Here is a 27,825-nt window from a genome sequence, read left to right as displayed (position 1 = left end):
CCCATTGATAATAGTGGTAAGTTTAGAAGAGAGAAAATAGGAAAGCCAGGCGGCAAAGTTTTCAAGAAATTGAGAGGATGAGCCAGGGGGGCGATAGATGACCACAACATGAAGGCGGAGAGGGGAAAAGAGGCGGACGGACTGAACTTCAAAGGAGGAGAAGGAGAGGGAGGGTTCAGGGGAAACAACGCTGAAGGTGTAGCCAGGAGACAGTAGGACATATACACCTCCTCCTTGGCAGTCTCCAGGGCGGGGAGTGTGGGAGAAGGAGAGACCCCCGTGGGAGAGTACAGAGGGGGGGGAGCAGTATGCGAGGGGGAGATTCAGGTTTCTGTATGGGCCAGGAGACCACAGGAATGGTAGAGGAAGAGGTCATGAATGGGAGTGAGTTTGTTGCACACAGATCTTGCATTCCAGAGTGCACAGGACAGGGGAAGGTGAGTAAGAGGAATGATGGGAATAAGATTGGCGGAAATGGATGTTTGAGGGGGACAGGGTGATATGTGGTGGAGGGGGGAGCAACAGGGGATAAAGGGGACAGGCTTGGTTCTGTAGTATGGAGTAGTGATGTGGGAAGCCATGACGGGGAATGGGTGGAAGTGGTGAATGAAGAGTAATTAGGTGCAGAAGATGTAGTAATTGAGACCTTGCAGAGTCATGAAATAGGAGCGAAGATAAAAAAAAGTGTAGAAAAGACAAATGAGACTATGGCAGAAGGTAAGGACTGTGACAGGTTACAAGTGAGGTGAAGAAAAGAGAACATGACTGGTGAGTAAAGTGAGAGACTGTAGAAGTAGTTTGAGAGTGAAGAGGAAGACAGGATCAGCAGGGAATGGGAAGAAGTTAAGACAGTAGAGATAAGGGATGAGTGAGTAAGAAACAGTTAGACAAGACAGTGACATAGGGCAGAAGTGGAGAGAGATTATAGAACATTAGCCACAGAGGAAGGTGCTCTGAGGTAGCTGTGTATGAACAGTGTGCAAGGGGGAGCAGGGGCACCACTTAAAGATTCAGGGTAAGTGGAGCAATAAGTGTGTTTTGAAGGTGGGAAATTTAAGGAATAGCATAAGTGAAACCAATAGGTCATAATAATACAGCAATGCTGCAATAATTAAGGTTGAGAAACAGATCTGCAGGGTGTGTACAGGCAGTGCACAGTGCAGGTGGTGGAGGATTTCAGAGCTCACAGATGATTGTTGTCTTCATGTTGCAGTGTTTCCAGGTAGGATATTCTCATTGTGTTCTCCTCTTGCTCAACTCTTGTGTAACTCTTACTATGCTATCTAAATTTTTAATACACTTGTAAAAAATCCTCACTTAGAAAAAATCCTCACTAGCTAACACAGCCTATGACTGATAGTTAAATATGGTCACAGAGCCATGTGATCACTTTCTAAATTAACCCCCACTAATCACACATACTACAAATAAAGTAATAAAATTCTAAAACTAACAAATAAAGGGTGAGTACACCCTATAGCTAATAGACAATTTTGCACATCGAATCCTTTACAGATAGCTGATGCAGTGACTGTGTCAAATATTTACCATATAGCTAATAGACGAATACTTTGCCCTGCTCAATACAGCAAATAATGTAAAGAAATACTAATATATGGAATGGAGTGCTTTTATCAGAACATCCATGTGTGAAGATACCTGGTTCCCAAATCACTCAGACACAGTATTAGAGGAAAAATAGAAGGATGATTTATTCTGCAGAACAGGATTAAATACAGCACGGCTCCTTAACGATAGCAGGTCCAACAAGTGAGGAAATCAGTTCAAATAAATCCAGTGGGATAGGGACAGCACAGTCCCCTTAACAGTAGCAGGTCCAACAAGTCAGGAAATCAGTTCAGATAAATCCAGTGAGAAATGATCCACAGCAACTCTCTGGCAGAGCATCACCTCTTAGCCAAAAGTTAATCACACAAGTCCAGCCTCTTTTATCATCATCATCAATTTATATAGCGCCACTAATTCCGCAGCGCTGTACAGAGAACTCACTTACATCAGTCCCTGCCCCATTGGAGCTTACAGTCTAAATTCCTTAATATAGACACACACACACACAGACAGACAGGGAGGGAGAGACTAGGGTCAATTTTGATAGCAGCCAATTAACCTACAAGTATGTTTTTTTTTTTTGGAGTGTGGGAGGAAACCGGAGCACCCGGAGGAAACCCACGCAAACACAGGGAGAACATACAAACTCCACACAGATAAGGTCATGGTCAGAAATCAAACTCATGACCCCAGTGCTGTGAGGCAGAAGTGCTAGCCACTAGGCCACTGTGTTGCTCACCTCCTAATCCCCCTTTGGGATCTGCCTGCCAAGTGAAGTTGCAAAAGGTCTTGATTGGTGGGCTGCTTACACTATCCAGCCCCCTCCCCTACTTTCCCAGGTGTCTTCAATCAGGTGACCCCTACTGGGTCAGGCTCCTGGCTGGCTGTAGAGCTCACTAGTGGACAATGGGGAGCAAACAGAAATAACATTGTTATTATAACAAATAACAATGATATCTTAATTCACTTAACATCTGAGTGTTCCCTGTGGGGGTGGAATTTAACCCCTGAAGTACTTTTCCAAGGATATGTTATAGATACCTCACTGATACTTGATAACAACATGGCTGAAAAGTGCAGTTCAGGTATGGAGTAGATTAAGGGGTTGTAACATCATACACCATGCCTGTTATTTTACACCATGTAATCTATTTTACTATATATTTAACTTTTTTAAAAATTTTATAAAGATATATTTATAAAAAAAAGTACAACATAATTCACATTTTTTGAAAACTATAATTGAACGTTACAAATGTAATTAGAAAATACTAAGTTCATCTTATATAATGAAGCTGTAAGCAGTCCTTCATAGTCGATGCCACAGATGAGTGGTCTTCTATGAAATACTCATATTACATCTTGATTTAACCAGGATATAGTAGGGTGGTGGATTGCAGTAGGCAATCACCAGGTAACAGGTGATTTATGTAGACAAAAATGCAAACGACTAAAAGTAATAAATACAGTTAATAGAATAAAACCATAAACACTGCCCAGATTCCCCTGTAATATTTAAAAGTTTGACACACCAGGTCAGGTTTGAATTTCATTGGTTTTAGGACTGCTTTATAAAAATGACTGTCACGGATAACTAGGAATCACTGATCCTGCCAATTTAGCTGTTACTTACAAAAGGCACGGAGTCTAACGCAGCGTCTGGTCTTCTCAAGGGACCCCCGCAAGAGAGTATGGTTTTAGCGCAATGGTCTGCGGACTGCAACCAGTTACCACTGGAAAGGTGGCGAGATGATATGCGGATAGCAGGATTGAACGCCAGCAGGTTGTATCGATGGTTTGTGGACTGCAGGATATTCCCACTGGAGCAGATAGATCTGTGGACAGCAGGACGGAACGCCAGGAGGTTGTATCCACAACTAGTTCCAAAGGGAATGAAACAAGAACAGGCACTGAAGGTAGGAGGAAGGTGCCTTAAGTAGTGGGAGACAGTCTGTGAAAGGAGTTGGAGATGCGAAGATTCTTGGGTAGCTGTAATTTGAAACAGACAGGATTTAGGATTCGCAGGATATTTTAGGGACCAGTAAATCGAGGTGCCAATTTCATTCAGGGAAATTTAAGATGGATGTTCCTAGTGGATAGCCACACTTGATCCCCGAACTTGAATCCGGGAACAGCCCGCCTTTTCTTGTCAGTGAAAAAGTTATATCTGGAGGATGCTCTCCTGAGGGAAGACCGGACTTGAGTCCAGATGGACGAGAATCTGTGACGTAAGGAATTGTCTGCTGGAACCTGGGTGGGAGGGAAGAAAGTTCTGGAAGAAGAAGATGAAGCCCATAAACGGTGAACGGAGTAGAGGATGAGGATTTGTGGCATGCGTTGTTGTTAGTGACCACTGCCCAAGGTAGTAGGTCCACCGAGTCATTCTGGTTCGCAGAGGAGAAAATCCTTAAAAAGGTTTCAAGGTCTAGGTTGACCCTCTAGATCTGTCCATTAGATTGAGGGTGGTAGGAAGAGGACAAACACATGCTAATACCAAAGATCTTGCATAAAGAACGCCTGAACCCGGAGATGAACTGTACTCCTCTGTCCGACACGATTTCAGAGAGACACCCGTGGAGTCGAAAAAATCTCTTTGATGAAACGGTTCGCCAGGGTGGGTGGGGAGGGCTGGCCCACGAGAGGAACGAAATGGGCCCTTTTGGAGAACCTGTCTACGATTACCCAGATAGTGTTAAATCTTCTGCTGGGTGGGAGATCCATAACAAAATCCATGCTAATGTGGGTCCATGGCTTGAGAGGAATAGGCAGAGGTTGCAGAGGGTCAGCCAGAGCTTGATGGGAAGATGTGAATTGAGCGCAAATATCAAAAGCAGACACAAAATCCTTGACGTCAGTTCAGATAGTAGACCCCTAATATTCGAGAAATGATCTCTAAGGTCTTCTGGATTCAAACATGACCCGAAAAGCGAGAGGAGTGATATCAGGAGAGACCATGGTTCTGCCCGGAGGTGGAGTATTGGGAGTATAGGCAGATAATAGAACACAGCTAGGATCTAGAACTAGATACTCCAGTGGAGTTTCCGAATCAGGTGGGACTGAAGGCTCGGAATAATGCATCTGCTTTTTTGTTTTTTGAAGCAGGTGATCATTTCAAAACGGGAGAAGAATAGCTACCATCGAGCTTGCCTGGGGTTCATACATTGGGCAGAGTGCAGATAGAGAAAATTTTTATGGTCTTTAAGTTGGTAATAGGATTGCAAGCTCCCTCCAATAGGTATCTCCATTCTTCCAAAGCCACCTTCATAGCCAGCAGCTCCTTGTCACCAATAGTATAGTTTTTCTTAGCCGGCAGTAGACTCTGGGAGTAAAAGGCACAGGGATGGAGCTTGTTCTGTACTGACTTTTGAGACAGTATAGCCCCTATACCGATATTGGAGGCGTCAACTTCAAGGAAAAAAGGAAGCGAAATGTCGGGTTGTTGAAGTATGGGAGCAGTGGAGAATGCTTCTTTGAGAAGTTGGAAGGCTTGTAGAGCGTCAGGAAGCCATTGCTTACTGTTAGAGCCTTTGCGAGTAAAGGCAACTTTGGGCGCAACGATGGTGGAGAACCCTTGAATGAAACACTGATAATAGTTGGCGAAGCCCAAAAAGCGCTGGATCGCTTTAAGACCGTTGAAAGACAGCTCTCACTTTCTCGGTCTCCATCTCAAGACCAAGGCCGGACACCAGGTAGCACAGGAAGGGAATTTGTGGGTGTTCAAAGGAGCATTTCTCCAATTTACAGAAAAAATCAAGATGTCATCCAGATAGACAACCACACAAACGTAGAGTAAGTCCTGGAAGATCTCGTTCACGAAACCTTGTAAGACAGCTGGGGCGTTACACAAACCAAACGGCATAACAAGATATTCACAGTGTCCGTCCCGGGTGTTGAAGGCTGTCTTCCACTCATCTCCAGTATTGATCGTAATAAGATTGTAGGCACCGCGGAGATCCAGTTTGGTGAAAATTTGGGCTCCCCTGATGCGATCAAATAGTTCCGTGATTAAGGGAATTGGGTAACGATTCTTAATGGATATGGCAGGGCCCTAATGTTCTGTCTTTACGTACCAGGGAGAGTACTGGACAGGAAGACCGGACGGAGGAATGCTCTGAGACGTGCTAACCAGTTTAACAGGAAGAACTCGGGAAAGACATCTCTGGTGCAAACAGGCCCCCAAGATAGAACTTGAGGCAAACTCCAATCTATTTGTGGTGATTGGAGTTGGAGCCAGGATAGACTCAGAATGAGAGGGCTGGTAGCAGAATGAAGAACCAAAAGGGAGATTTGTTCCCGATGCAACGCCCCTACTTGGAGTGAGAGGGGAGTGGTACGTTCTGAGATGATTCCGTTGGGAATTCATGATCCATCAATAGCTGTGATGATGATGGCTCTCTCGAGAGGAATAAAAGGTAGGGACCTCCAGGCGACTAGAGTGGGAAATGAAGTTGCCTGCAGCTCCAGAGTTCAGCAGCGCGCAGGATGTCAGAGGGCCAGCAGGGGTGGAGATGGTGACAGGAAAGGAGCAAATCTTAGAGTCCGAACAGATTGGGAAAGATTCCAAAGAACCCAGCCTGACATCCCCAGAACAGGTTAGGGCCTCACGTTCCCGACCTTTTAGGGCAAGAGTTAAGCATACGACCACGATCGGCACAATGGATACATAATGTATTCTTTAAGCGACGCTCTCGCTCCTCAGACGTTAATCGTGAACGACCTAACTCCATGGGCTACACCGGAGGAAGAGGGTGTTGAAAGCAGGGTGCCAGCCTGACAGGTGAGTGTAGAGAAGATTCCTTCTCCGAAGTTCTCTCCCGGAACCTCAGGTCAATGCGGTTACACAAGGAAATTAAGGTATCCAGGGTGGACGGTAACTCCTGTGAGGCCAGAGCATCTTTGATTTTATCCGATAGTCCTTGCCAGAAGGTAGCCATCAGCGCTTCATTATTCCACTGAAGTTCCGAGGATAAAGTGCGAAACTGGATCACATGCTGCGCTACGGAGCGTGACCCCTGACGTAGCCGAAGGATGCTACAGTGACCCGACCGGGTTTATCGAATGTTCTCCGGAATGTGGCTATGAAGGCAGCACTTTCATTTAATAGCGGATCGTCTCTTTCCCAAAGGAGAGAGGCCCATGCCAGAGCCTGTCCGGAGATTAATGATATAATATATGCCACCTTGGAGCGATGAGTTGGAAAATTTTGAGGTTGGAGTTCGAAGTGGATGGAACATTGATTAAGGAAGCCCGGACAGGACTTCTGATCCCCATTAAATTTGGAGGGAGAAGGCAATTGTAAAGTAGAGGGAGCCACTGCAGAGAAGTGCTCAGAGACCTGAGGAACCACAGGGAGGTTTTGTGCAGGGGGTGGAGCAGAAGCTGCCGTTTGCAGGGAGTCCACCCGAGTAACCAGAGATTGGAAGCACTGTAATAATTGCTGCTGAATGGCATCCTGTTGTTCCACTCGAGCGACCAGGTGTTGCATTGGGTCTTTCGCTGAAGGTTTCGTGACGGGGTCCGTCATCGCATGTTCTTACGGTCACAGATAACTAGGAATCACGGACCCTGATCCTGCCAATTTAGCTGTTACTCACTGTAAAAAGATTTCTACGTTAATTATGGGGTTTTAATCTCCTTAATAATCTAGCAAATGTATGGATGACCATTTAATACCGTTATATATGACTATTACCGTCAACCAACTCCTTGCAAAGGTACTTCTAGATTAACCTAAGAAATATAATTCTTATATTCCCTTAAACCCACAGGATCAATATTCATATAATAGCTTATGCTCATATCTTCAATAAATACTATGCACAAAATATAGTTTCATTTAAAATGTGTTGTATTTTATTAACATTCTAATTGTCAAACTTATGTATGTATTATAAAACAGTAAACAGCGTAACAATATTTTACACAAAGTATAGATTTTGGTGCCATATATTACATTTATTGCCTGTTCTATAAATATCCAAGTCATTGTGTGTGTATTTTAACTAACTATTGTCTAAAGGGGGGTGTGTGTGCGTGTGTGTGTGTTTTAAGCTATACCTATTGTGCCAGGTGTGTAAATGCATTGTGTGTGTTGCAGGGGGAAGAGGGGGAAGACCAATCTGACCTGGGGGGAGGGAGAACACACAGACACACTCGATTCATCTCACATATCTCTTTCAAAGTCCAACAGCCAGTATACACTATCCACATTCCCTTCACATGAGTTTCTAGATGGCAGCCATTTTACAGGCTTCCCATTTCCTCTACTTTCCCTTTAAACCAACAGTCTAACAAAATGTTATATTTAACCATGTGACCACTTCCTGAACAATCCAATCACTTACTATGCATTTACAATAAACTGCATAAAGCAAACTATTTCCATACAAAACTCCATTACAATATTAAACCAACACAAAACCACACAGGACTATGTATAACACTAATGCTTCCATTTAAACCAACAATCTATCTCAAACACAACAGGAATTCCAAGAATTGAACAGCATTACAGGAGTCCCCTGTCAGCCATCTTGTACATGTGCTCGTAATGGCCCAATTCACTTCCAATGCAGCTTTCATGGCAACAGGGCCCAGCTCTTATTAGACTACACAATCACATACAAATCAGACTAGCACCATACCATTACCTATGTTATAACTACACAGCATTGCAACATTATTAAAAGGCATGCAGTTAACACTATCCATACCAAACCGAGGTCTAACTTTTAAAACTAACACAATCTCAAAATAACTTTTGCACTAAAGCAGGCAATTCCGTACACATTTACCAGCTGTACCTTCAATTAAACTTCCATATTACTAACGCCAAATGATCATTCATTCTCATATACTCTACACATATGCGTCTAGATTCGACCATCTTCCATTAAACAACACATTACAACATTTATGTATCCAGTCTCACTCCCCTTTCATTGATTCCATACAAAAACTCCATCATTCCTACTAGCCAGGGCCTGTGGATGCCATGAGGTAACTCGCTTCCCTGCATGTCCACCTAGGAGATATGGCCTTATGTCTCATCAGTCTGTGGGCAGGCACAGAAGAAAGAGCTTTTTCCTTGAATCATGTGTAAACACTTTCTTGTGGGCGAAGATTACCTTCCACGGGAACTGCTCACAGCATTCATATGTTAGTTACTGACCAAGACTGATTTTACAAGTATTTACAAGCCACATGTTTCCAGTGGGGAAAGGAAGGTTTTGTGCAAAGCCAGTGTGCTCATTCAATTGTGGCTGAATCTGTTATATGTTATGTTCATATATAAAATAATAGATTATTTATATACTCTTCATCACTCACAAAAGGCGCAGAGTCTAACGCAGCGGCTGGTCTTCTCCAGGGACCCCCGCAAGAGGGTATGGTTTTAGTGGGCTTCCGCTACGCATGCCGCGGCCCTCTGGAGAGTGTGACGGAATTCAGCAACTCAGGTATGGAGGTGCAATGGTCTGCGGACTGCAACCAGTTACCACTGGAAAGGTGGAGAGATGATCTGCGGATAGCAGGATTGAACACTGGGAGGTTGAAGCGATGGTCTCTGGATTGCAGGATATTACCACTGGAATGGAGCTGATAGATCTGTGGACAGCAGGACAGAACGCCAGGAGGTTGTATCCACAGCTAGTTCCAAAAGGAATGAAGACCAAGAACAGGCACTGAAGGTAGGTGGAATGTGCCTTAAGTACTGGGAGGCAGTCAGAGGACCAATAGGGGAAGAGAGGAGGTGTTTAAGAAGAAGTCGGGTCTGGGCATTCGCAGACCCGAATCTACGATGGCACCCAGCTGTGAAGGAGCGAGGACGCCGGTGTGGAGGTAAGTGAGCCAGGTCTTAGTTTAGAAGAACCGAAGACCCGGCGGGTGACAATGACCCCTTCTGTCTTCAGTGTGTGGTGCCATAATGCATGGATCCCTAATTGTCGGCTACTTAGAATAATGTTTTTTCCTGGGTCTGTCGAAGTTACTGTATAAAGACTGTGTGCTTTCTTCAAGCACGTACATCTTCCCCATTGGACACGCCTTCTCATAACAAATTACTGCCTCACATAATAGCCTCAGAGTTTAAAAGAAGGTTAAGAAACATTCAACAGCTGCTACAGGTTAAGACAACAAAATAAACTAAAGTAATCCATTCTACTGCAGCATTCTAGAAGTAAAAGCATTCCAAAGATCAGCCATAATCTCCACTAGATCTTAGAATTCTTGTTGCCTATTTAACAAAAAAATATGCTTCATGCAAAATGTTAGGGTTCTGGGAGGAAATTAATCATTTAATACATTGTTTAGCTAGTATATCAAATGCTGCCTATTAATATACAGTAGGTGACTATGTATCTGTAGACTTGCTCCCACTCAACTTTCCTTTTTCATTGTCTTGATCATTTGAGAGCAAAGATGATTTCTGTATAAGAACAGTTCAGTTTTTCTTAAAGCAACATGTCCGCTTTCATTCCATATTTTCGATTGAGAACATGCATTGCCTTCATTCTCTACACGCTATAAACATTCTATAGTCTTTAAATATCAAGGTAGAGTACAGCTTCATTGTGCCCACTTCTCCTGGCACAGTGACAGCTTTTGCACTGGAAAAGTGAGTCTTGGGATGTCTGTATTTCTAAAACTCAGTCTCCAGATGCTGCTGTATTAAAAATAAATAGGGAAAATACATCCTTATAGTTGTTTTATGGTATTCAATACTAGAGATGCTCACTGACCCCCGTGTTTTGGTTTTGGTTTTGGATCTGGATTACCGTCGTGTTTTGGTTTTGCCAAACCGTCATTGCGTGTTTTGGTTTTGGTTTTGTTTGGTTTTGTTTTGCTATTTTGTTTAAAAATCAATGTTTTTGGGCCTAAAATAACCAAATTTAGTGCTCCACCTGTTTCTTGGATGAGTAATGTAATTGTAAAGCTTATAAATTATCCAAAAAACAGTTTAATTCCTGGTAGGCCTTCATTAATTCTATACACAAACCAGATTGTCTTCCTCTCCATCTATGCATATTGACAATGCAGCCATCGTCTTTGGATGTATATTACACCCTACACTTATAGTTAAATATGTAAAGAAATGGACAAAGGCAGTTTGGTTTCTGTCTCTCTAGGCCCCCCTCCAGTTGTAGAAAATACAAAAAAATTCAGCCATCATAGACTGTAGAATATTAAGAGAAATGGACAAAGACAGTTTGGGGTCACTCTGTGTATGACACCCTACCCTTAAGGAGAAATTGCCCAAACAGCAGCCTTTCAAGACAGTACGTGATATGGAAATGCCCCAAGTCCCTTTCCTCTTTGGGGGTAGATTGCACCCTACACTTACATAGAAAGTTTTAAAAAGATGTTATCGTCATCATCTTCAGCTTCATCCTCACCCTCATCAGTGTGTACGTCATCATCACAGACTATCAATTCATCGCCTCTTGAATCCGCCATTAGAGAACAGCCAGTGCTTGGATGTCTTGGATGGTGAAGGCCTTATAGATCATAGTTCATTTATATAAACATCATTTTCTCCACATTTTTGGGAAGTAACCTTCTACGGCGATCACTGACTAAGTTCCCTGCTGTGCTGAACACTCGTTCAGAGTACACACTGGAGGGTGGGCAGCTTAAGTATTGCAAAGCAAGTTTGTACATGGGTTTCCAAATGGCCTGCTTTTCTTCCCAGTAAGAAAAGGGACTGTCTGACATTTCCATATCTATTACCTCTTGAAAATAATCATCCACCATCCTTTGCATGTTAATGCTCATATTATGGGCAAGGTCACACATTTTTTTTGAAAAATCCTTCAAACCAGCCCAGATATTAAACTGGTCTGCCCTCTGCGTCTTCCTTGCTTCATTTTAGAAAATTAAATTTTTTACGAGCAGCAGCTGCTTGAGAAACTGAAGGAGGACACATCGTCAAGCCAAGGCCCAGTTCAGCGGACAACCTGCTGAGCAATAGCGCCTTGCAAAAGTTCACATCTCGTTCATTTTGAAGCAAAGACTCAATGTTGGTATTAAACCTTGGATCAAGCACAGTGGCCAAAACGTACTGATCCGAGTTCAAGATCTTAATAACTCGAGGATCATTTGGAAGCGAATTAAGTGCTTGATCGACAAGGCCAACATACTTTGCAGAATGACTCTGGCTCAAACTAGCAGAATCTGCACTCACTTCACACGTCACAACTTCAAATTGTTTCAGCACCTTGCACAAGAATGAAAGGATTCCCCACTGTGCAAGACTGAAATACATGCCCCCTCCTTTCCCAATGTCATGGCTTGTGCAATACGCTTGGATGGCTTTGTGCTGTTCCTCTATCCTCTGAAGCATTGACAGGGTGGAATTCCACCTAGTTACCACCTCTTGCTTAAGTTGGTGGCAGGGCAAGTTAAACTGCTCTTGGAGCTGCTGCAATCTCCTACATGCTGTGGCCGAATGCCTGAAATGGCCCGAAATCTTACGGGCATCTCCTGCACCTCACGGTTATTTCGTAGGAAGCTCTGCAACACCAAGTTGATGGTGTGAGCAAAACGGAATGTGATGGATATCACCCAGCTGTAATGCTCGCACTATATTGTTGGCGTTATCAGAAATGACATATCCTGGGGAGAGTCCATGTGGTAGAAGCCATGTATCAATCACATCTCTTAGTTTGCGTAACAAATTGTCAGCTGTATGCCTGTTAGTGAATCCGGTGATACAAAGAGTGGCCTTCTTGTGACAAATGTTACGTAGTGGTGTACATGCTGCTGCTGTTCCTGCTGGTGAAGGTGAATGGCCAACCCAGTGGGCTGTCACAATCATATAGTCTTTCATTTGACCACCTCCACTTGTCCACTAGCATGGCAGCCATGGCGTCTGTGATTCGCTTGGTAACTGGGTGACTGCTGTCATATTTGCTTCCCCTAGCAAATGATTGTTTCCCAGTTAATTGTTGATATGTAGGACTGTTATTTTTCTTGGCCTTCCTCTGGGCTGACGATTCACCCCCAGCAACAGCAGCAGTAGTGGGACTAACACTTTCTTCAGAGGAATCAATAATAGTGCAGGAGTCATCCAGCCTTAATAAGTGGGATGCAGGTCTAACTCCGAGCGCTACTGAGGATATTGATGAGGATGGTGTGGTGGGTGTATTTTGTAGCCGTCGGGATGTTGGTGAGCGGAGGGTCTTAGCTGATGATGGAGTACTTGTAATTTTTTTGGAAGAACTTTCAGCTTTTCCCAACACTTTGCCATGAACTCTCGTCAAATGGCGTAACATAGTCGAGGTTCCAAGATGGTTAAGGTCCCTTCCTCGACTGACTGTGGCTTGACATACACTACAAATGGCTATACAATTGTTGTCTGGATTGGGGTAGAAATAATTCCACACACATAAGAACTGGATTTTTTTGTTTTATGGCCAGGCATGACAATGGCCTTTTTCTTGTCACGTGCCAGAACTGCTGCCACTGGTGCAGGACTTACACAAACAACCTCATCAACATCCTCATTAGCGCCCTCGTCGCCTACAGAAATCTCCCCCTCATCCTCTTCTATTTCCAAAGTGGCATCCTGAATTTGTGTATCACCGTCTACACTCGGGCTGTCCAGGCACACATCAGCAGAACTGCTGAAAGGGCCCTTCTTTATGGGTACACTAAGAGAATGCTCATGATTAGACATACCACTGTTGGATGGACTCTCCACAGGGATTGGTGTCATTTGTGATTCAGAGCAAACATTATCCTCTAATGCCTTAATGTTATCTTGCAGCTCGGCTTTGACGCGTAACAGTAGTTGTGCACCACTTGTAGACTCCAAATTACTTGGTCTTGCTTGGTCACGAGTGACCGTACAAGAAGAAGGCTCGGTAACATTTTTGGATCTGCCACTAATAGAGAAAGGCGAAGGCCTCATTCTCTCTTTGCCACTGCGTGTGTAGAATGGCAGGTTGGCAATTTTTTTTTTATCGGCAGTTAACTTTTCCTCAGGTACACTTCTTTTTTGCTTCAACAAGGTAATTTTTTTTGTGTGTGTTTTTTTTGCCTGATTTCAAACGACTATGTAGTTTGACATCGCCTTTCCCAGATGACGTACTGGGAACACTACCATCAGGACTGGTGACAGAACCTGGTTGCTGATTCTGCTCATATGTGGACTGCTTTGAATCCATTATAATGAGGCCAAAGCACTTTGTAGTGCTACAAATTGTTTTTTTTACTAATGAGAAATATTACTTTTGACAGCCAGAAAAATTACAGTACAACACTGGGGAATATGGGACACCCCCAAAAGCACTTGTAGTGCCAGAAATTGAACAAAAACCCTCCTCTATCCTCCTCTTACTGCTGTAACAACTGGTATTAAGATTAGAATGGTATTGAATAGAAACAATAATGTGTCCAATTACTGCTGTGTCCTTGCGCTGATATAGCCTGTGTGACCTAACCCTGCTTTCTCCCTCTGTCAAATGGCGATGGATTGCTGTGGAGGCTGGTATTTATGCTTTTCAAATCTCGCGAGAATTGAGCTCAGAAATACGAATACATCACAATGACGTTTTGCCTCGATTTCGATTCCAAACAGGCGGGAGAGTACCGAGCGTGCATGGCTCAGTACTCGGATAGGCTAAATTCGGATGAATTCGGATCTCGGGGAACCGAGCCCGCCCATCTCTATTCAATACCCACAGTAAAGCATGACATTGCTCCTATTTATTGTACAAACTTTATATGGAAATTGAAGGGGACATTCTCCTAATATTTATTGTGCAGTTTCTAAACTTCAAACAGCTATTTCTAGTTTTTCTTAGGTTAGGTTTTCTGCAGGGGTTTTAATACTAGACAAGCATGCATGTTTCGGCTCCTTTTGGCTGACCTTGCTGTAACAGTAATTACTTTCACATAGACACAGTGCATGTTTTTTCTGCGGGCTGTGTCTGTTTTAGTTGTTACTCACAGTTCCTAGTAATCAGCCAAAAGTTAGAACATGTTCTGCAGGGAATGAGCTGGAATCTTCCTTCATCTGCCACTCTTTTACCTCCAGAATAATATCTGACATTTCAGCTGTGTTTTGCTGCCAGTATAATGAAAGCTGATCTGTAAATGTGAAGCAGTATGACCGCATTTAATTGCTGTTTACACCCAAGATTAACTTGATCCATGTGTAATGTTAATGGGTCTGTTTTACATACTTTAAATTCATGCTATGTAAAATTTACCACTGTGTACTGTTTGACCTGTATTGTTTATAGACCTAATTTACAGTGGGATGCAAACTCTGCATGGCTCAAATATAAGACAGATGTAGTGGAACCAAAACAAAAAATGTGCCAATATAGTTTATGGGATTTAGCAGAGACCACAAGTGCCTTTCTTCTAGGACCACAGTAAAGGCAGAATGAATTGAATGTAGATGGTATTGCATATCAAGATATCAAGGACCCCCCCCCCCCCCTCCCAAGAAAAAACCAACAATTATGGGACCAAGTGGAATCATGTTAAAAGTATCTATGCATCTCCACTCTGGATTAGAGCACAGAAAATGGATTAGAGCACAGAAAGTGTACATATAGTTATTTGCCTGTGTCTATTCACAATGTCTAGATATATTTTTCTTTCCTGTGGTTCTATGGAGAAATACTAGTTCTAAGGTTGCAATGAACATGATCATCATGTCACATTATATATATATATATATATATATATATATATATATATATATATATAAATATCCTCATTATAATTGCTCTTGCAAGACAGGTTGCATGTTTTATATTTCCAAAGCAATTTATTACTAGTGTTATTTTTGTATAAACTTTAACACCAGTGACCGATATAGATATAGATCATACTTACCTACTTTCTTCAGCTCCCTTCCGGGAGCCAGCCAGTGGAGGGGGGCGTGAAGGGGCGGGGTGGCCGAAATCGCGTCATTTCGGCCCCGCCCCCTGTGACGTCATGACGCAAATTGCGTCATTTGACAGCGGGGGCGGGGCCAAACGCCGCGATTCACCGGGAATCGCGGCGTTTGGGATCTAATTCTGCCCACTTCACTAGGAAGTGGGGCACTTCCTAGTGAAGTGGGCAGAATTCGGGAGATTGCCACACTCGCCCGGGAGTCCGGGAGACTCTCACAAAATGCGGGAGTCTCCCGGACATTCCGGGAGAGTTGGCAAGTATGATATAGATCTGTTGAAGTAACACACTCTATAGAAATATATGAAATATCCTGGGGTGTAATAATGCTTCAATATATCTGCAAGCTGTAAGGGCGCTGTGCAAGTGCCGAATTTGTTTTGTTCTTGAACTTTTAGACATGATCAGACTTGGATATTTTCCACAGTCGAGACTATTGCTTTCCAATGAACTGTGGCATTTGGAAAGTGGATGTAGTAAATAAATCTGCACGTAGAAAGGCGCTCCACTTCTGGTTTATTCTAATTCATATTTTTTAATAGTAGTACATTATTTCTGTATTTCAATATCCTCAATCCCCATATTGTTCTTACTATTTTTCTTCTCTTTTTTGTTATATCAATATGAATGGATAAATCCTCTTATCAATGCTTCTAAGCAGACAAGGGTTTAGGTTAATGTCGCACAGGGCTATAAAACGCCAGCATGTTGTAGCTATAAATGTAGGTAAGACCTGATTCATTATGGAACATAAATGCCAATACGTTTTCTCCTTCATCCGGTCTGGGGGACACTGCTTACCATGGGTTGTGGAGGGGAGCTTGGGAGTTGGCACCTAACTAGTTAATTTAGTACTGCTGGCAAACCCCTCCCCTCTACAAACCCCCTGCCTCTTCCTGTCCAGTTTTTTTTTAGGTGCCCTGGAGTTGGGCAGCCTTATTTTTTACTGCTTAGTTTAATGTTTAAAATTTTTTTTTTTTTCCTTTACTTTTTTAGGTGGCAGCGCTGGAGTGTGTTCTAATATAGAGAACACACTCACAGCTTGGCAGCGCAGGCATTCCCCTGTCAGCTGAGAGCCAGCGGTTCTCACTGACAGGGGCTGAAGACAAGGTGCCTGATTGAAGGCAGTGACAAGTGGTCTCATGGACCGCTGCACTCCCATAGCCTCCCTGATAACCGGCGCTGCCATTACAGGCATAGAGCGCTGGTTATCGGGTAATGAAGATGGCGGTGGCCATCTTGGATTTCGGCAGAAGCGCCGAGGAGAAGGGGCTAAACCAAGATTCCCCCCTCAGTCATAGGAGGGGGGCGTCGGATACCTTCCGCTGCGGAGACCTCTGTCCTAGAGGTCTCCACCACTCTGCCACTATTATGATAGTTCTTTTGAAGAAGAAGGAGAAGACATGGGAAAAAGAACTACAGGAAGGGGGAGCTAATACATAGAGTTCCCCCCTTCCTTCAGAGAGAGAGATGGTCCTTCCCAGGTCTTTTGGCGCCAGCACAAGCCCGGGAAAAGGAACAGAGCTGAGGAGAAAGCACAGACTGCTGTCAGATCTGCTCCCCAGGGTGGCCTTTGGCTAAGTATCACCTTTATTTACACACATATCTGATGTGGTTATACTGGGCTAGCAGGTATACTATTATAGCCTCCTACTAGCCATTGATATTTATGGTGTTTACTATTTCAAGTACAACTTTTAGAATATATCAGTTGTTTACTTGGTATTGCTCTGTTTTTCATTGCTTATTTACTCTCTCTCTATATTAACTATCTATCTGTATATTCAGCTAGATTTTTTATTACTCTGTGTGCTTGGTGTGCCTTCCTTTATAAATATGACAGATAAGGGAAAAGGCCCTATGCCAAAATATTTCACATGTTCAAAATGTAATGTTAAATTACCTAGTGCTCAGAGGGACCCGTTGGCGCTCTGCACGACATGCGAAGCAGAGGCTTCCACTGCACAGATACCGCAGGTTTCAGTCCCACCGTCTGTGGAACCGGCCTGGGTTACCTCCCTTACGCAGTCGGTTAGCTCTTTAGCTCAAATGGTCCTTCAGTCTAACCAGTTGCTGACTACTGTGGCCACTTCTGTGGCTAGTAATGCAAGTTTACAGTCAGAACCCCGGCTTCCTCAGGTTCTAGTGCTTTGAGTTTGCCGGGACCATCCTCATTACAGACTGACCCAGCCCTGGTTGCTACAGAACCAGCATGGTCTACAGCTTTTATCAGAGGGCTGAATAAGCTTAACCAGCTACTTGACCCCTCTAGTACCCCGCCTGCTAAAAGAAAGAGGCCTAGATATGTTAATCCCCTATTGACCCTCTCAGATTCTGAGGCGGAGTCTGAAGAAGAAGGGGAAATTTTTTCGGACACTGACCAAGGTCATTCCCCTGAGCAGGGAGAAGTGTCTAAGGGCCAATTTGTAAACGATTTGGTTTTAGCGGTAAGACAGGCGTTGGATCTCCCGAAACCGGAAGATGTAACCCCCAGAGACAGAAGTCTCTTTAAAAAGGCCAAGAGGAAGGCCAGCCGTTTTCCTCCCTCCGCGGAACTTAGAGATATCGCTGAAGGGGCATGGAAACATCCCGATAAAAGATTTTCTATCCCCAAGAGGTTCTCTTCCCTGTATCCCTTACAGGAAGAAGAAGTGGCTCGCTGGGAAAGTATTCCCAAGGTGGACATTCCCATTGCTCGCTTAGCAAAACATACTTTACTCCCAGCCCCGGGTTCAGCGTCCCTGCCGGACGCCAATGACCGCAAGGTTGAATCACAGCTCAAATCCATATTTGCAGCTGCGGGTTCTGCCTTTAGACCCACATTCGCCTCGGCCTGGGTGGCTAGAGCCATGGAGGCATGGGCAGACCAGCTAGCTGAGGCCTTACAGGACTCCGAATTTCTTCCCCTAGCCTTACACCTAAAGGAGGCTTCGGGGTTTATTTATGAAGCAGCCCAGAACTCAGCGGCAGTCTCCTCTTCCATTCAGACGGCCTCCATTTCAGCCAGAAGGACGCTTTGGTTGAAATCCTGGGAGGGTGATGCGGAATCGAAAAGGTCCGTTGAAATTATCCCCTTCTCGGCTGCAGGTTTGTTCGGCCCGGAATTAGATACCCTTATTTCCCAGGCCACGGGGGGCAAGAGCACGTCCTTGCCAGTCTATGCTAGCAGGAGCCGCGCCCCGAGGGGTAGCTCCTTTCGTGGGGCCTCTCCCCATAGGGGACAGCCCTTTAGAGGCAGGCAATCCAATTCCAGAGGCTCCTCTACCAGAGGGAGGTCCTCGTTTGCATCCAAACGCCAGGCCCCTAAATCTCAGGAGAAGCCTGCGTCCTGACGACCACCCTGTATTGCAGGGGGTGCCTGTGGGGGGACGTCTGTCTCTGTTTTACGAACAGTGGGCAGCGTCTTCCCAAGATCCTTGGATTCGGGGAATTATTTCAGAGGGGTACAAAATAGACCTTTCAGGCCCGGCTCCACGCCGTTACTTCCAGGCCCCTCTTTCCTCGAAATCCAGTAAAAAGACAGGCTATACAGGATTGTGTAGCTTCTCTTCTAGCTCAGAGGGTCATCGCCAAGGTTCCAGATTGCCAGATAGGAACAGGGTTTTATTCCAACCTATTCCTAGTCCCGAAGCCGGACGGCTCCTTTCGCCCTATCTTAAATCTAAAGGGCCTCAATGTTCACTTAAGGGTGGACAAGTTTCGGATGGAATCTCTAAGGTCAGTGATAAACGGCCTAGAGAAAGATCAGTTCATAGCGTCCATAGATATAAAGGACGCGTGTCTCCATATTCCCATTTGGATCCACCATCAGTCCCTTCTCAGATTTTTGGTGGGATCAGTTCACGATCAGTTTCGGGCCCTCCCCTTTGGCCTATCAACAGCGCCAAGGGTCTTCACAAAGATTATGTCAGTGATGGCAGCATGTCTTCACCTGCAGGGTGTACAGATCGTTCCTTATTTGGACGACCTGCTAATCAAGGCATCCTCAGAGAGTTGCCTAAGCTATCACCTATCCCTCACCCAAGCGGTTCTCGAGGGCCACGGATGGCTGATAAATTTAAGGAAATCCCAGTTGGTTCCGTGTCAGCGCATGGTGTTCCTGGGACTCATCATGGACACCAGCAAACAAAGGATATTTCTCCCAGTAGAGAAGATCACCTCTATTCAGAAGGTAACCTCCCAGGTTCTGTCTTCTCCCAGACCCTCAATGCTCTTGTGCATGAGGCTACTGGGAAAGATGGTGGCCTCCTTCGAGACCATTCCCTTCGGTCGAGCTCATTCTCGATGTTTCCAGTGGGACCTATTGTCGAAGTGGTCAGGTTCACACCTACGCCTAGATCTTCAAAAGATTTCTCTATCCAAGAGGGCGAGAGCATCTCTTCAGTGGTGGATGTGCCAGGATCACTTGAATGTGGGCAGATCCTTCGCACCTTGGTCGTGGATCATAGCCACGACGGACGCCAGCCTCAAAGGTTGGGGGGCGGTGGTCCTGCACCTCCGGCTCCAGGGATGTTGGTCGGTTCAGGAGTCGGCTCTCCCAATAAATGTATTGGAATTGAAGGCCATTCTTCTAGCCCTTCAGGGAGCACAATCCCTTCTTCAGGGCCACCCAGTCCGTATCCAGTCCGAAAATGCCACAGCCGTGGCATATGTCAACAGACAAGGAGGAACCAGGAGGGCAGCGGCGATGGATATCGCAGCCCAAATATTGGTTTGGGCAGAGCTATATGTTCCGGCAATATCAGCAGTTTTCATTCCAGGAATAGAAAACTGGGAGGCGGACTATCTATGTCGAAACCAGATGATGCCGGGGGAGTGGTCACTTCACCCGGAAGTCTTCCAATCTCTGGTTCACAGGTGGGGTCTTCCAGACATAGACCTCATGGCTTCCAGACACAACAAAAAGGTCCACAGGTTCTGCACAAGGGTAAGAGATCCCCTAGCGGCGGCAATGGACATCCTGACGATGTCATGGGAATTCAGGATGGGATATCTGTTTCCTCCGATCCCCATGCTTACTCGCGTCCTCAGACGAGTTCGACAGGGTTCCCTACCAGTAATTCTGGTAGCCCCCTTCTGGCCACGGCGTGTGTGGTTCGCAGAAATAATATCTATGGCGGAAGGTCCGGGATTCCACCTTCCGTATCGTCACGACCTTCTTCTTCAAGGTCCATTCCATCACCAGAATTTACATCAGCTCAATTTAACGGCATGGCTGTTGAAGCCAGCCTTTGGAGGGCTAGAGGGTTTTCTTTCAGTGTAATTCAAACGTTGATGCGAGCTAGGAAACCAGTGTCATCTCGCATCTATCACCGGATTTGGAAGGCATATATTAGATGGTGTGAAAGTAGGACATACCACTCGTCCTCCTTTCGCCTCCCTCGCTTGTTAGCTTTCCTTCAGCATGGCTTAGAAGCAGGCCTTAGATTAGGCTCCTTAAAGGTTCAGGTTTCAGCCCTTTCGATATTTTTCCATACGAAGTTGGCTGACTTACCAGACATTAGGACTTTTTTCCAAGGAGTTCTCCATATACAGCCTCCTTATGTCCCTCCTACAGCTCCATGGAATCTCAATCTGGTTCTGGACATGCTCAAGGGACCCCCCTTCGAGCCTTTGAAAAAGGCGAATTTGAAGTGTTTGACCTGGAAGGTCCTTTTTCTTCTGGCTATTGCCTCTGCTCGCAGAGTTTCTGAATTAGGAGCCCTGTCCTGTCGGGAACCTTATTTGGTGTTCCACGAGGACAGAGCGGTGTTAAGAACCCTTCCTTCCTTTGTGCCAAAGGTAGTTTCGGCTTTTCATCTAAACCAGGAAATAATTGTTCCGGTTTTCTCATCCACTTCTCATACGGATCAGCAATCGATGAAAAAGTTGGATGTGGTTAGAGCTCTCTGCATTTATGTTAAAAGAACTTCCCAGATTAGACGGACTGACTCACTGTTTGTTCTTTATGACGCTAATAAGAGAGGCTGGCCAGCCTCAAAACAATCCATCGCCAGATGGATTACGTCTACCATCAGGCAAGCTTATATTAATGCTAGCCGTGCTGTGACGGAGAGACTTACGGCCCATTCCACCAGATCGGTGGGGGCCTCGTGGGCAGCAAGGAATGGAGCTTCTGCGGACCAGCTTTGCAGGGCAGCCACCTGGTCCTCTGTCCACACCTTTACCAAATTTTACCAGTTTAATATATTTGCCTCTGCGGATGCAAATTTTGCTCGTAGTGCTTTACGAGCAGGGCTTTCAGAGTATTCCCACCCTTAGGGGGCTGCTTTAGAACGTCCCCATGGTAAGCAGTGTCCCCCAGACCGGATGAAGGAGAAAAGAGGATTTATGTACTTACGTTAAATCCGTTTCTCTGATTCCGTCTGGGGGACACTGCGATCCCTCCCTTCTGTTTTTGTTCTGTGTGTTCTTGTGTGACTGCCCTTTTTTATCTTGGGCTTGTTAAAACTAACTGGACAGGAAGAGGCAGGGGGTTTGTAGAGGGAAGGAGTTTGCCAGCAGTACTAAATTAACTAGTTAGGTGCCAACTCCCAAGCTCCCCTCCACAACCCATGGTAAGCAGTGTCCCCCAGACCGGATGAAGGAGAAAACGTATTGGCATTTATGTTCCATAATGAATCAGGTCTTACCTACATTTATAGCTACAACATGCTGGCGTTTTATAGCCCTGTGCGACATTAACCTAAACCCTTGTCTGCTTAGAAGCATTGATAAGCATTGATCCCCTCCACAACCCATGGTAAGCAGTGTCCCCCAGACGGAATCGGAGAAACGGATTTAACGTAAGTACATAAATCCTCTTTTTTATAAATCTGGAGAGGTGAGCCTAAACTTTAAGACTTTGTGGGCCTGAATCATTAAGGAACGTAAATTAAGATGCGCGCCATATTTTGCGTAAAATCGCTCTGTGTGCCCAGAAATGAACCATATGCCAGAGAATGTAGCAATGTCTAATTCATCTTCAAGCGCAAAGGACCCTTACTACAGCCTACAATTTCAGGGGCGGAACGGGGAGGGGACTGGGCGTATGCACGTAGTCAATGTACAATAAGGGCGTGACCAACTCGAGTACGCGCAGCAGTGTCCAGTTCACAGGTATGTGATTTTCAGTCGTATCACTTACACCCGACCTGTAGCTGGTGTAAGTGCTGATTACTAGTGATCACGGCTATGTATGCAAGCTAGATCATGTGTTTGCAATCAGAGGCATCTATACAAATGTATTTTATACACAGTAGACTTTAATAACATGCTAATAATTGTATTTTTTTATGTTCTGTTCTTAATAGTCATTAAGGACAAAACAGGTAACATATTAATTTTTTTTTTTTCATGCTTTCTTCTTTAATGACTTGATATTCCACATGTATTTTACGTATTCTACAGTGTATTGTCTGTTAGAGCAGAGCGGACCTAGACCCGTATTCATCAACAGACATATCCTGAGTTCGGGTCCATGTTGAATATGAACGTGCGTATAACCGGTATATGTGCATTTAAAAGGAAACGCGCAATATGTTCGTTTTGCGTTCCTTGATGATTTGGGCTCGTAGTGTTTACTCTGTTTTTATCTCCCATTTATAATATATGTAGACACTAAGGGGTAGATTTACTAAATCTTCTAAAAAGGAAACGTGAATATGTTGCCCACAGCAACCAGTCAAATTCTAGTTATAATTTTCTAGAATGTACTAGATTGATGATAGCTAAGTGTCATTTAATTTATGAACTACAAAAAGTGCACACCTACTTCGTTACTTGGGTAAGTGTGCACTCACTCCATGGTACTTTATACTGCCCCCAGAAAATTAATATGTGTATAGCGTTGCCATCCTGCAGATGCACTTGAAACTACACTTACCACTTTAGTACCACAACTATAGCTAATTTTAATTTCTCCAGGTGGGGCAATCGAGACTGCAAATTGCATCTCCCTTTTTAATCTTTTGAGAACTTTTTGTTATGGTAAATTATGGAAGGTGCAGAATGCTCTCCAAAAGTATAGGACAAAAATAGATATGACACCGTTAGAGATTTTGGAAAAATTAAGAGCAGGTACACCCCAGTAAATGTGCCCTTTCCACCCCTTGACAAGGAACACCTTGGATGCAGCCAACACCTCCCATTGGATGGTGCAAACTTTTGCATCTCCATAGACTGTGCCATCTTGTCTTCCAAACTTATCTGCTTCCTGCAAATCAAGGTGCAGTTGTGCGTGACAAAAGTAACTTCTATGGTTCATTCCTACCTTCCTCTGCTTTGTACTCATATCAATTTCTGCAGAGTCACAGGAACCAAAATTCCAGCATTTCCCATGTTCTAAAAACATTTTTTATTTTTTAAAAGTTAGTGTTAAAGAAAATGTACATATAGAACAACAATAGATATTTTTAAAACAAATAAGGTTTCCCCATTTTCTTTATGGTACAAACTAGAGGGGAGGGGGGCACAGGTCCAGTGCAAGGCAACAGTTCAAAATCAATTCCAACAATATATATCAAGTACAAAAGTTTAGGGCCTTGGACAGTACCAAACATCTTAATAGAATGAGGTGGCTTACACGTCATGAATGCTCCCAGTTCATATGACTATGAAAAAGACCCAGAAGTGGACTTGTACAGATAGGCATTTGCTAGGAGAAAGCTAAATAGGTGTTGGCACCCTTATTTGTCTGTGGCCAGGACGGTTTTCTCGGAAATACCAGGAGGCCCATATGGCATCAAAGTTAGCTTGTTTTTTATGGAAGCAATAGGTGATGCTTTCCATGCATGTGCTAGATGTAATTTTTGAGGGCAGAGCTAGGGGGGTCCTTGTTGCTTCCAGTTCTTAGCTAATTGCGTTTTGGCAGCTGTTAGAATATGAGATTCCAGTTTAGTTGTTTGCTTGTCTACGTCTTGAGGGGAATGAGGGAGCTGAAAGATATAGTGGTCTTTGGGTATTGGGTGGTCTGAAAGTGAGTTAATGATGGAGTGGAATTTTCTCCCGAAAAGTGTAATAAGGGGCAAGTCCACCGGATGTGGAAGAGTGCCTTTGTTGCCACAATTCCAAAAGCAATGTGGTTAAGAGATTGGGAACATTTTAGTTTTTCAGGGATAGAATATCACCTACTATAGAGCATATAAGCAGTTTCTTTGATACGAGTTTCTTTGATTTGAACTGGTGGCAATTCCATCCCAAACCACCTCCTGGCAAAATTCTTCATGGGGTGGTCCTGGATTCTTCTCCCAATCCCGATCATGTCTGCCCTGAGAGTCAAGTATAACCACCACAAGTAGATTGTACTGTATATCATATAGATCAACCCTTGCTTGTGGGGTATTTTAGATAAATTGATTCAAATGAGGTTAGATGCCTCAGGGAATCCGCAGGGGGACAGGAAGTAAGGACGTGTCTGACTTGAAAAAACTAAAAAAACAGTGGTCTAAGAGGAGGAAATTTGCAAACAATGTCATCTAGAGAAACCCAGGTATTTTGTACATTAAGGTCAGATGTTCTTTTTTTTAATTGCTTATATGCATGTGTGCCCCATCACATAGTATCCTTCCCACAATAGAAGTATAAAATAAGAAAACATATATACTGAAATACTACCAACTGGTAGGAACTAAAGGAGCAGCCTGCTGCCCTAGGCTTAGGCCTCTCCTCATACATTGGTATGTCTCTAAATTCATAGTAATCATCAAATTTAATGATTTTAGATACTTTACTGCTGGGTCTGCATATTTGATGACATGTATGCCAAGGATTTTGTCCTTCTAAGGACAATACCAATTGATACTACATAATACAGTTACACTACCTTTGTATCCATTTATTTCTCCACAAGAGTATTATTTATATAATAGCAAAATCCTTCAACAAGTCTTAACATATGGCATGTGTCACACAACACTACTGTTTATCAATGGCATATTTTTTATAAAGAAAAGAAAAGTTGGGTTAAAAAGCTGTTACAAGCTCTTTCAGTCAGACATAGCTATGAATGGAGAATGATGTTCCTGTGTCGGATTAGAGTGCTTCAGCTGCAGGTGAAAAAAAGTGCTAGCTTGGGCTAAAATAAAGGAAAGGAATTTGTATATGTTAACTTTGTAGCACTATTTTTATTTCTCTTTGATGTTTTAAAAAGTCCAATGTGATTTTAAGTAGAAGATGTCAACTATAAATTCCCACATAAACACTGCTGTAAAATAATCCAACATGAAGGCTCTCTAACGTTGAAATCCGTGTTTGGAAATGTGCCAGTTTTTCTGAAGCACTGTAATTTATTAGACTTGTTCCGCTTATGTCATTACTTACTATATCTGTAGTTTTGTTTTTTTTATACAGACAATGCAGCTAGCCACGTTGTCCATGTGTGTGACTCATCACTGTATTTCTGTTTGGGATTAGGCTTTATAGCAAACCTCACTATGCAGAGAGAATTCTTTCCAAGTGAAGAAGATGAAACTGGAGCAGCCAAAGCGTTAATGCGTCTCCAAGACACATACAGACTTGATCCAGACGTCTTTGCAAAAGGACATTTGCCAGGTTTGTGCAACCTAATACTTCTGAAATGATACTTGGCATTTTTAGTAATATCTAAGGATGCACGTTCTTATATTTATTTAAGAAAATGTCTAAGTAAATACTCTCTAGTTTTATGGGATGCCCATACATGCACGAATATTCTAGCCACATTTGCTTTATTATATTTTTTGGTGTTTTTTTTTTTTTTTTTTTTTTGTGGGAATGCTTACTAATACTAAATGAAAAAAACATGTTTATAATTTTCATCACTGCATTAGGATTCCCTTTCTTCAATCTGTTTTCTCTCTTTTATACCAATGGCTGCTTCTGACTTCAGGGGGTAAATGTATCAAGGTCCGATTTTGCAAATTCAGCGATTTTCTCGGGAGAGTTGAAACTTGCAGATGTATGAAGCTTGAGATTTCATGTAAAATCGCCAGAGTTGTGCTTCTGTCAAAATCGCTATTTCCAAAATCGATAGAGATCAAACTCCCGACTGTTTGCCACTCCAGCTATACAAGTCTCAAATGTATCAAGCTGTGATTAAGTAAACTCAGGAGAGTTTTTTTTTTTTAAACATGCTAGATATAACCCGCTGCTTGCTAGCAGTGTGTTGTATAAACACATCACTGTTACACTGCCTGTCCTACAGCCAGAGGTCCTGGCAGCTGTCAAAACAGTAAAAAATAGATCAAAATTTAAAAAAAAAAAAAGTGTGGGGTCCCCCTTCTATTCAGTTTTAACCCTAGTGCTGCCAGCCTACTGCTGATTCCGTGAAAATTGGGGAAAAAAATTGCGTGGGGTTCCCCCTATTTTCACGGAACCAGCACTAGGCAAACCAGCCGGGGTTGGTGGCACTATAGCAGGGGGACACGCGGCAGGGGTCCCCCTGCCATAATGACAACCAACCCCAGGCTGTTCAGCAATGGGCTGGATTCCCTAAAGAGTGGGGTCCGCCGAAAAAAACGAGCGGGCCCCCCATCTAGGGACATCCAGCCCAGTGCTGATAGCACTAGGGCTCTTCCTACACCCCTGGGCGGTGGGTGTAGGATAATAACGGAGATTATAGATGAAAAAAAACCAAAGAAACGCCATTTTGTTTGGTGGAGCTACAAGTCCCAGCCAGCCCGGGTGCAATAAATAGTGTGGGCATGCTGATACTTGTATAACTACAAGAATCAGCATACCCATGGCAGCCAGGGCATGTTGGCACTTGGAGAACCACAAGTGCCAACATGCCATGACACCGACTGCTTGCTGGGACCTGTAGCTCCACTAAACAAAATGTTTACAAAATCACAACACCCTCATTAAAACCACTAACATTTAATAAAAATAATAAACCCACAGTAAAGACCCACATTTACACCATATATTTTTATTAAAAATAATAAATTCCCAAGTTTTCTTCTTTTGTCAGCAGCTTTTAATCCAAAAATGACTGTCACCAAAGTCCAAAATAAATTTGTAATTCTCAAAGTCCATGCTTGTAATGTCACCAAAGTATTTTTATCCAAAAGTCCTGCTTGAAATCTCTTCAGTTCTTCTTGGGCCCAAAGCCTTGTTGATTGAAGTCTTCAGCCAGGAGGGCCCCTTGTTGATTGAAGTCTTCTTGTCTTCAGCCAGGAGGGCCCCATATTGTAAGATCCACGATTCTTCTGTTTTGAAAGAAAAAAAAACCAGCTGGACCGCTGCAAACAGCTACTAGCTAGAAGCTCCGATACGCAATGAGCTTAGCTCTTGCGCAAGGTCTATTTATAGTATTAGGGCATTTTCTCACAACCCTTTAAAAACAAAACCGGAATGAGTCTTTTAGACAATATGTAGTTCTCAAACTAA

General features: G+C 43.7%; 1 protein-coding gene across 1 annotated transcript in view; it reads left to right on the top strand.

Moving 5' to 3' along the window:
- LOC142126960 (prolyl 4-hydroxylase subunit alpha-2-like) overlaps positions 1 to 26,007 on the top strand; it is a gene marked incomplete at its 3' end in the record, with an annotated part of 32,311 nt that extends 6,304 nt beyond the window's left edge. The window contains exon 4 of the mRNA XM_075194290.1: positions 25,870 to 26,007. Coding sequence (XP_075050391.1) covers positions 25,870 to 26,007 — 138 coding nt within the window. The remainder of the gene's footprint in view (positions 1 to 25,869) is intronic.
- Between the last annotated feature and the right edge of the window lie 1,818 nt (positions 26,008 to 27,825).

Source organism: Mixophyes fleayi, unplaced genomic scaffold (assembly GCF_038048845.1).
Source record: "Mixophyes fleayi isolate aMixFle1 unplaced genomic scaffold, aMixFle1.hap1 Scaffold_2799, whole genome shotgun sequence".
Classification (NCBI taxonomy): Eukaryota; Metazoa; Chordata; class Amphibia; order Anura; family Limnodynastidae; genus Mixophyes; species Mixophyes fleayi.
Note: the sequence above shows the minus strand (reverse complement) of the source record. Positions and strands in the feature narration are given on the sequence as shown.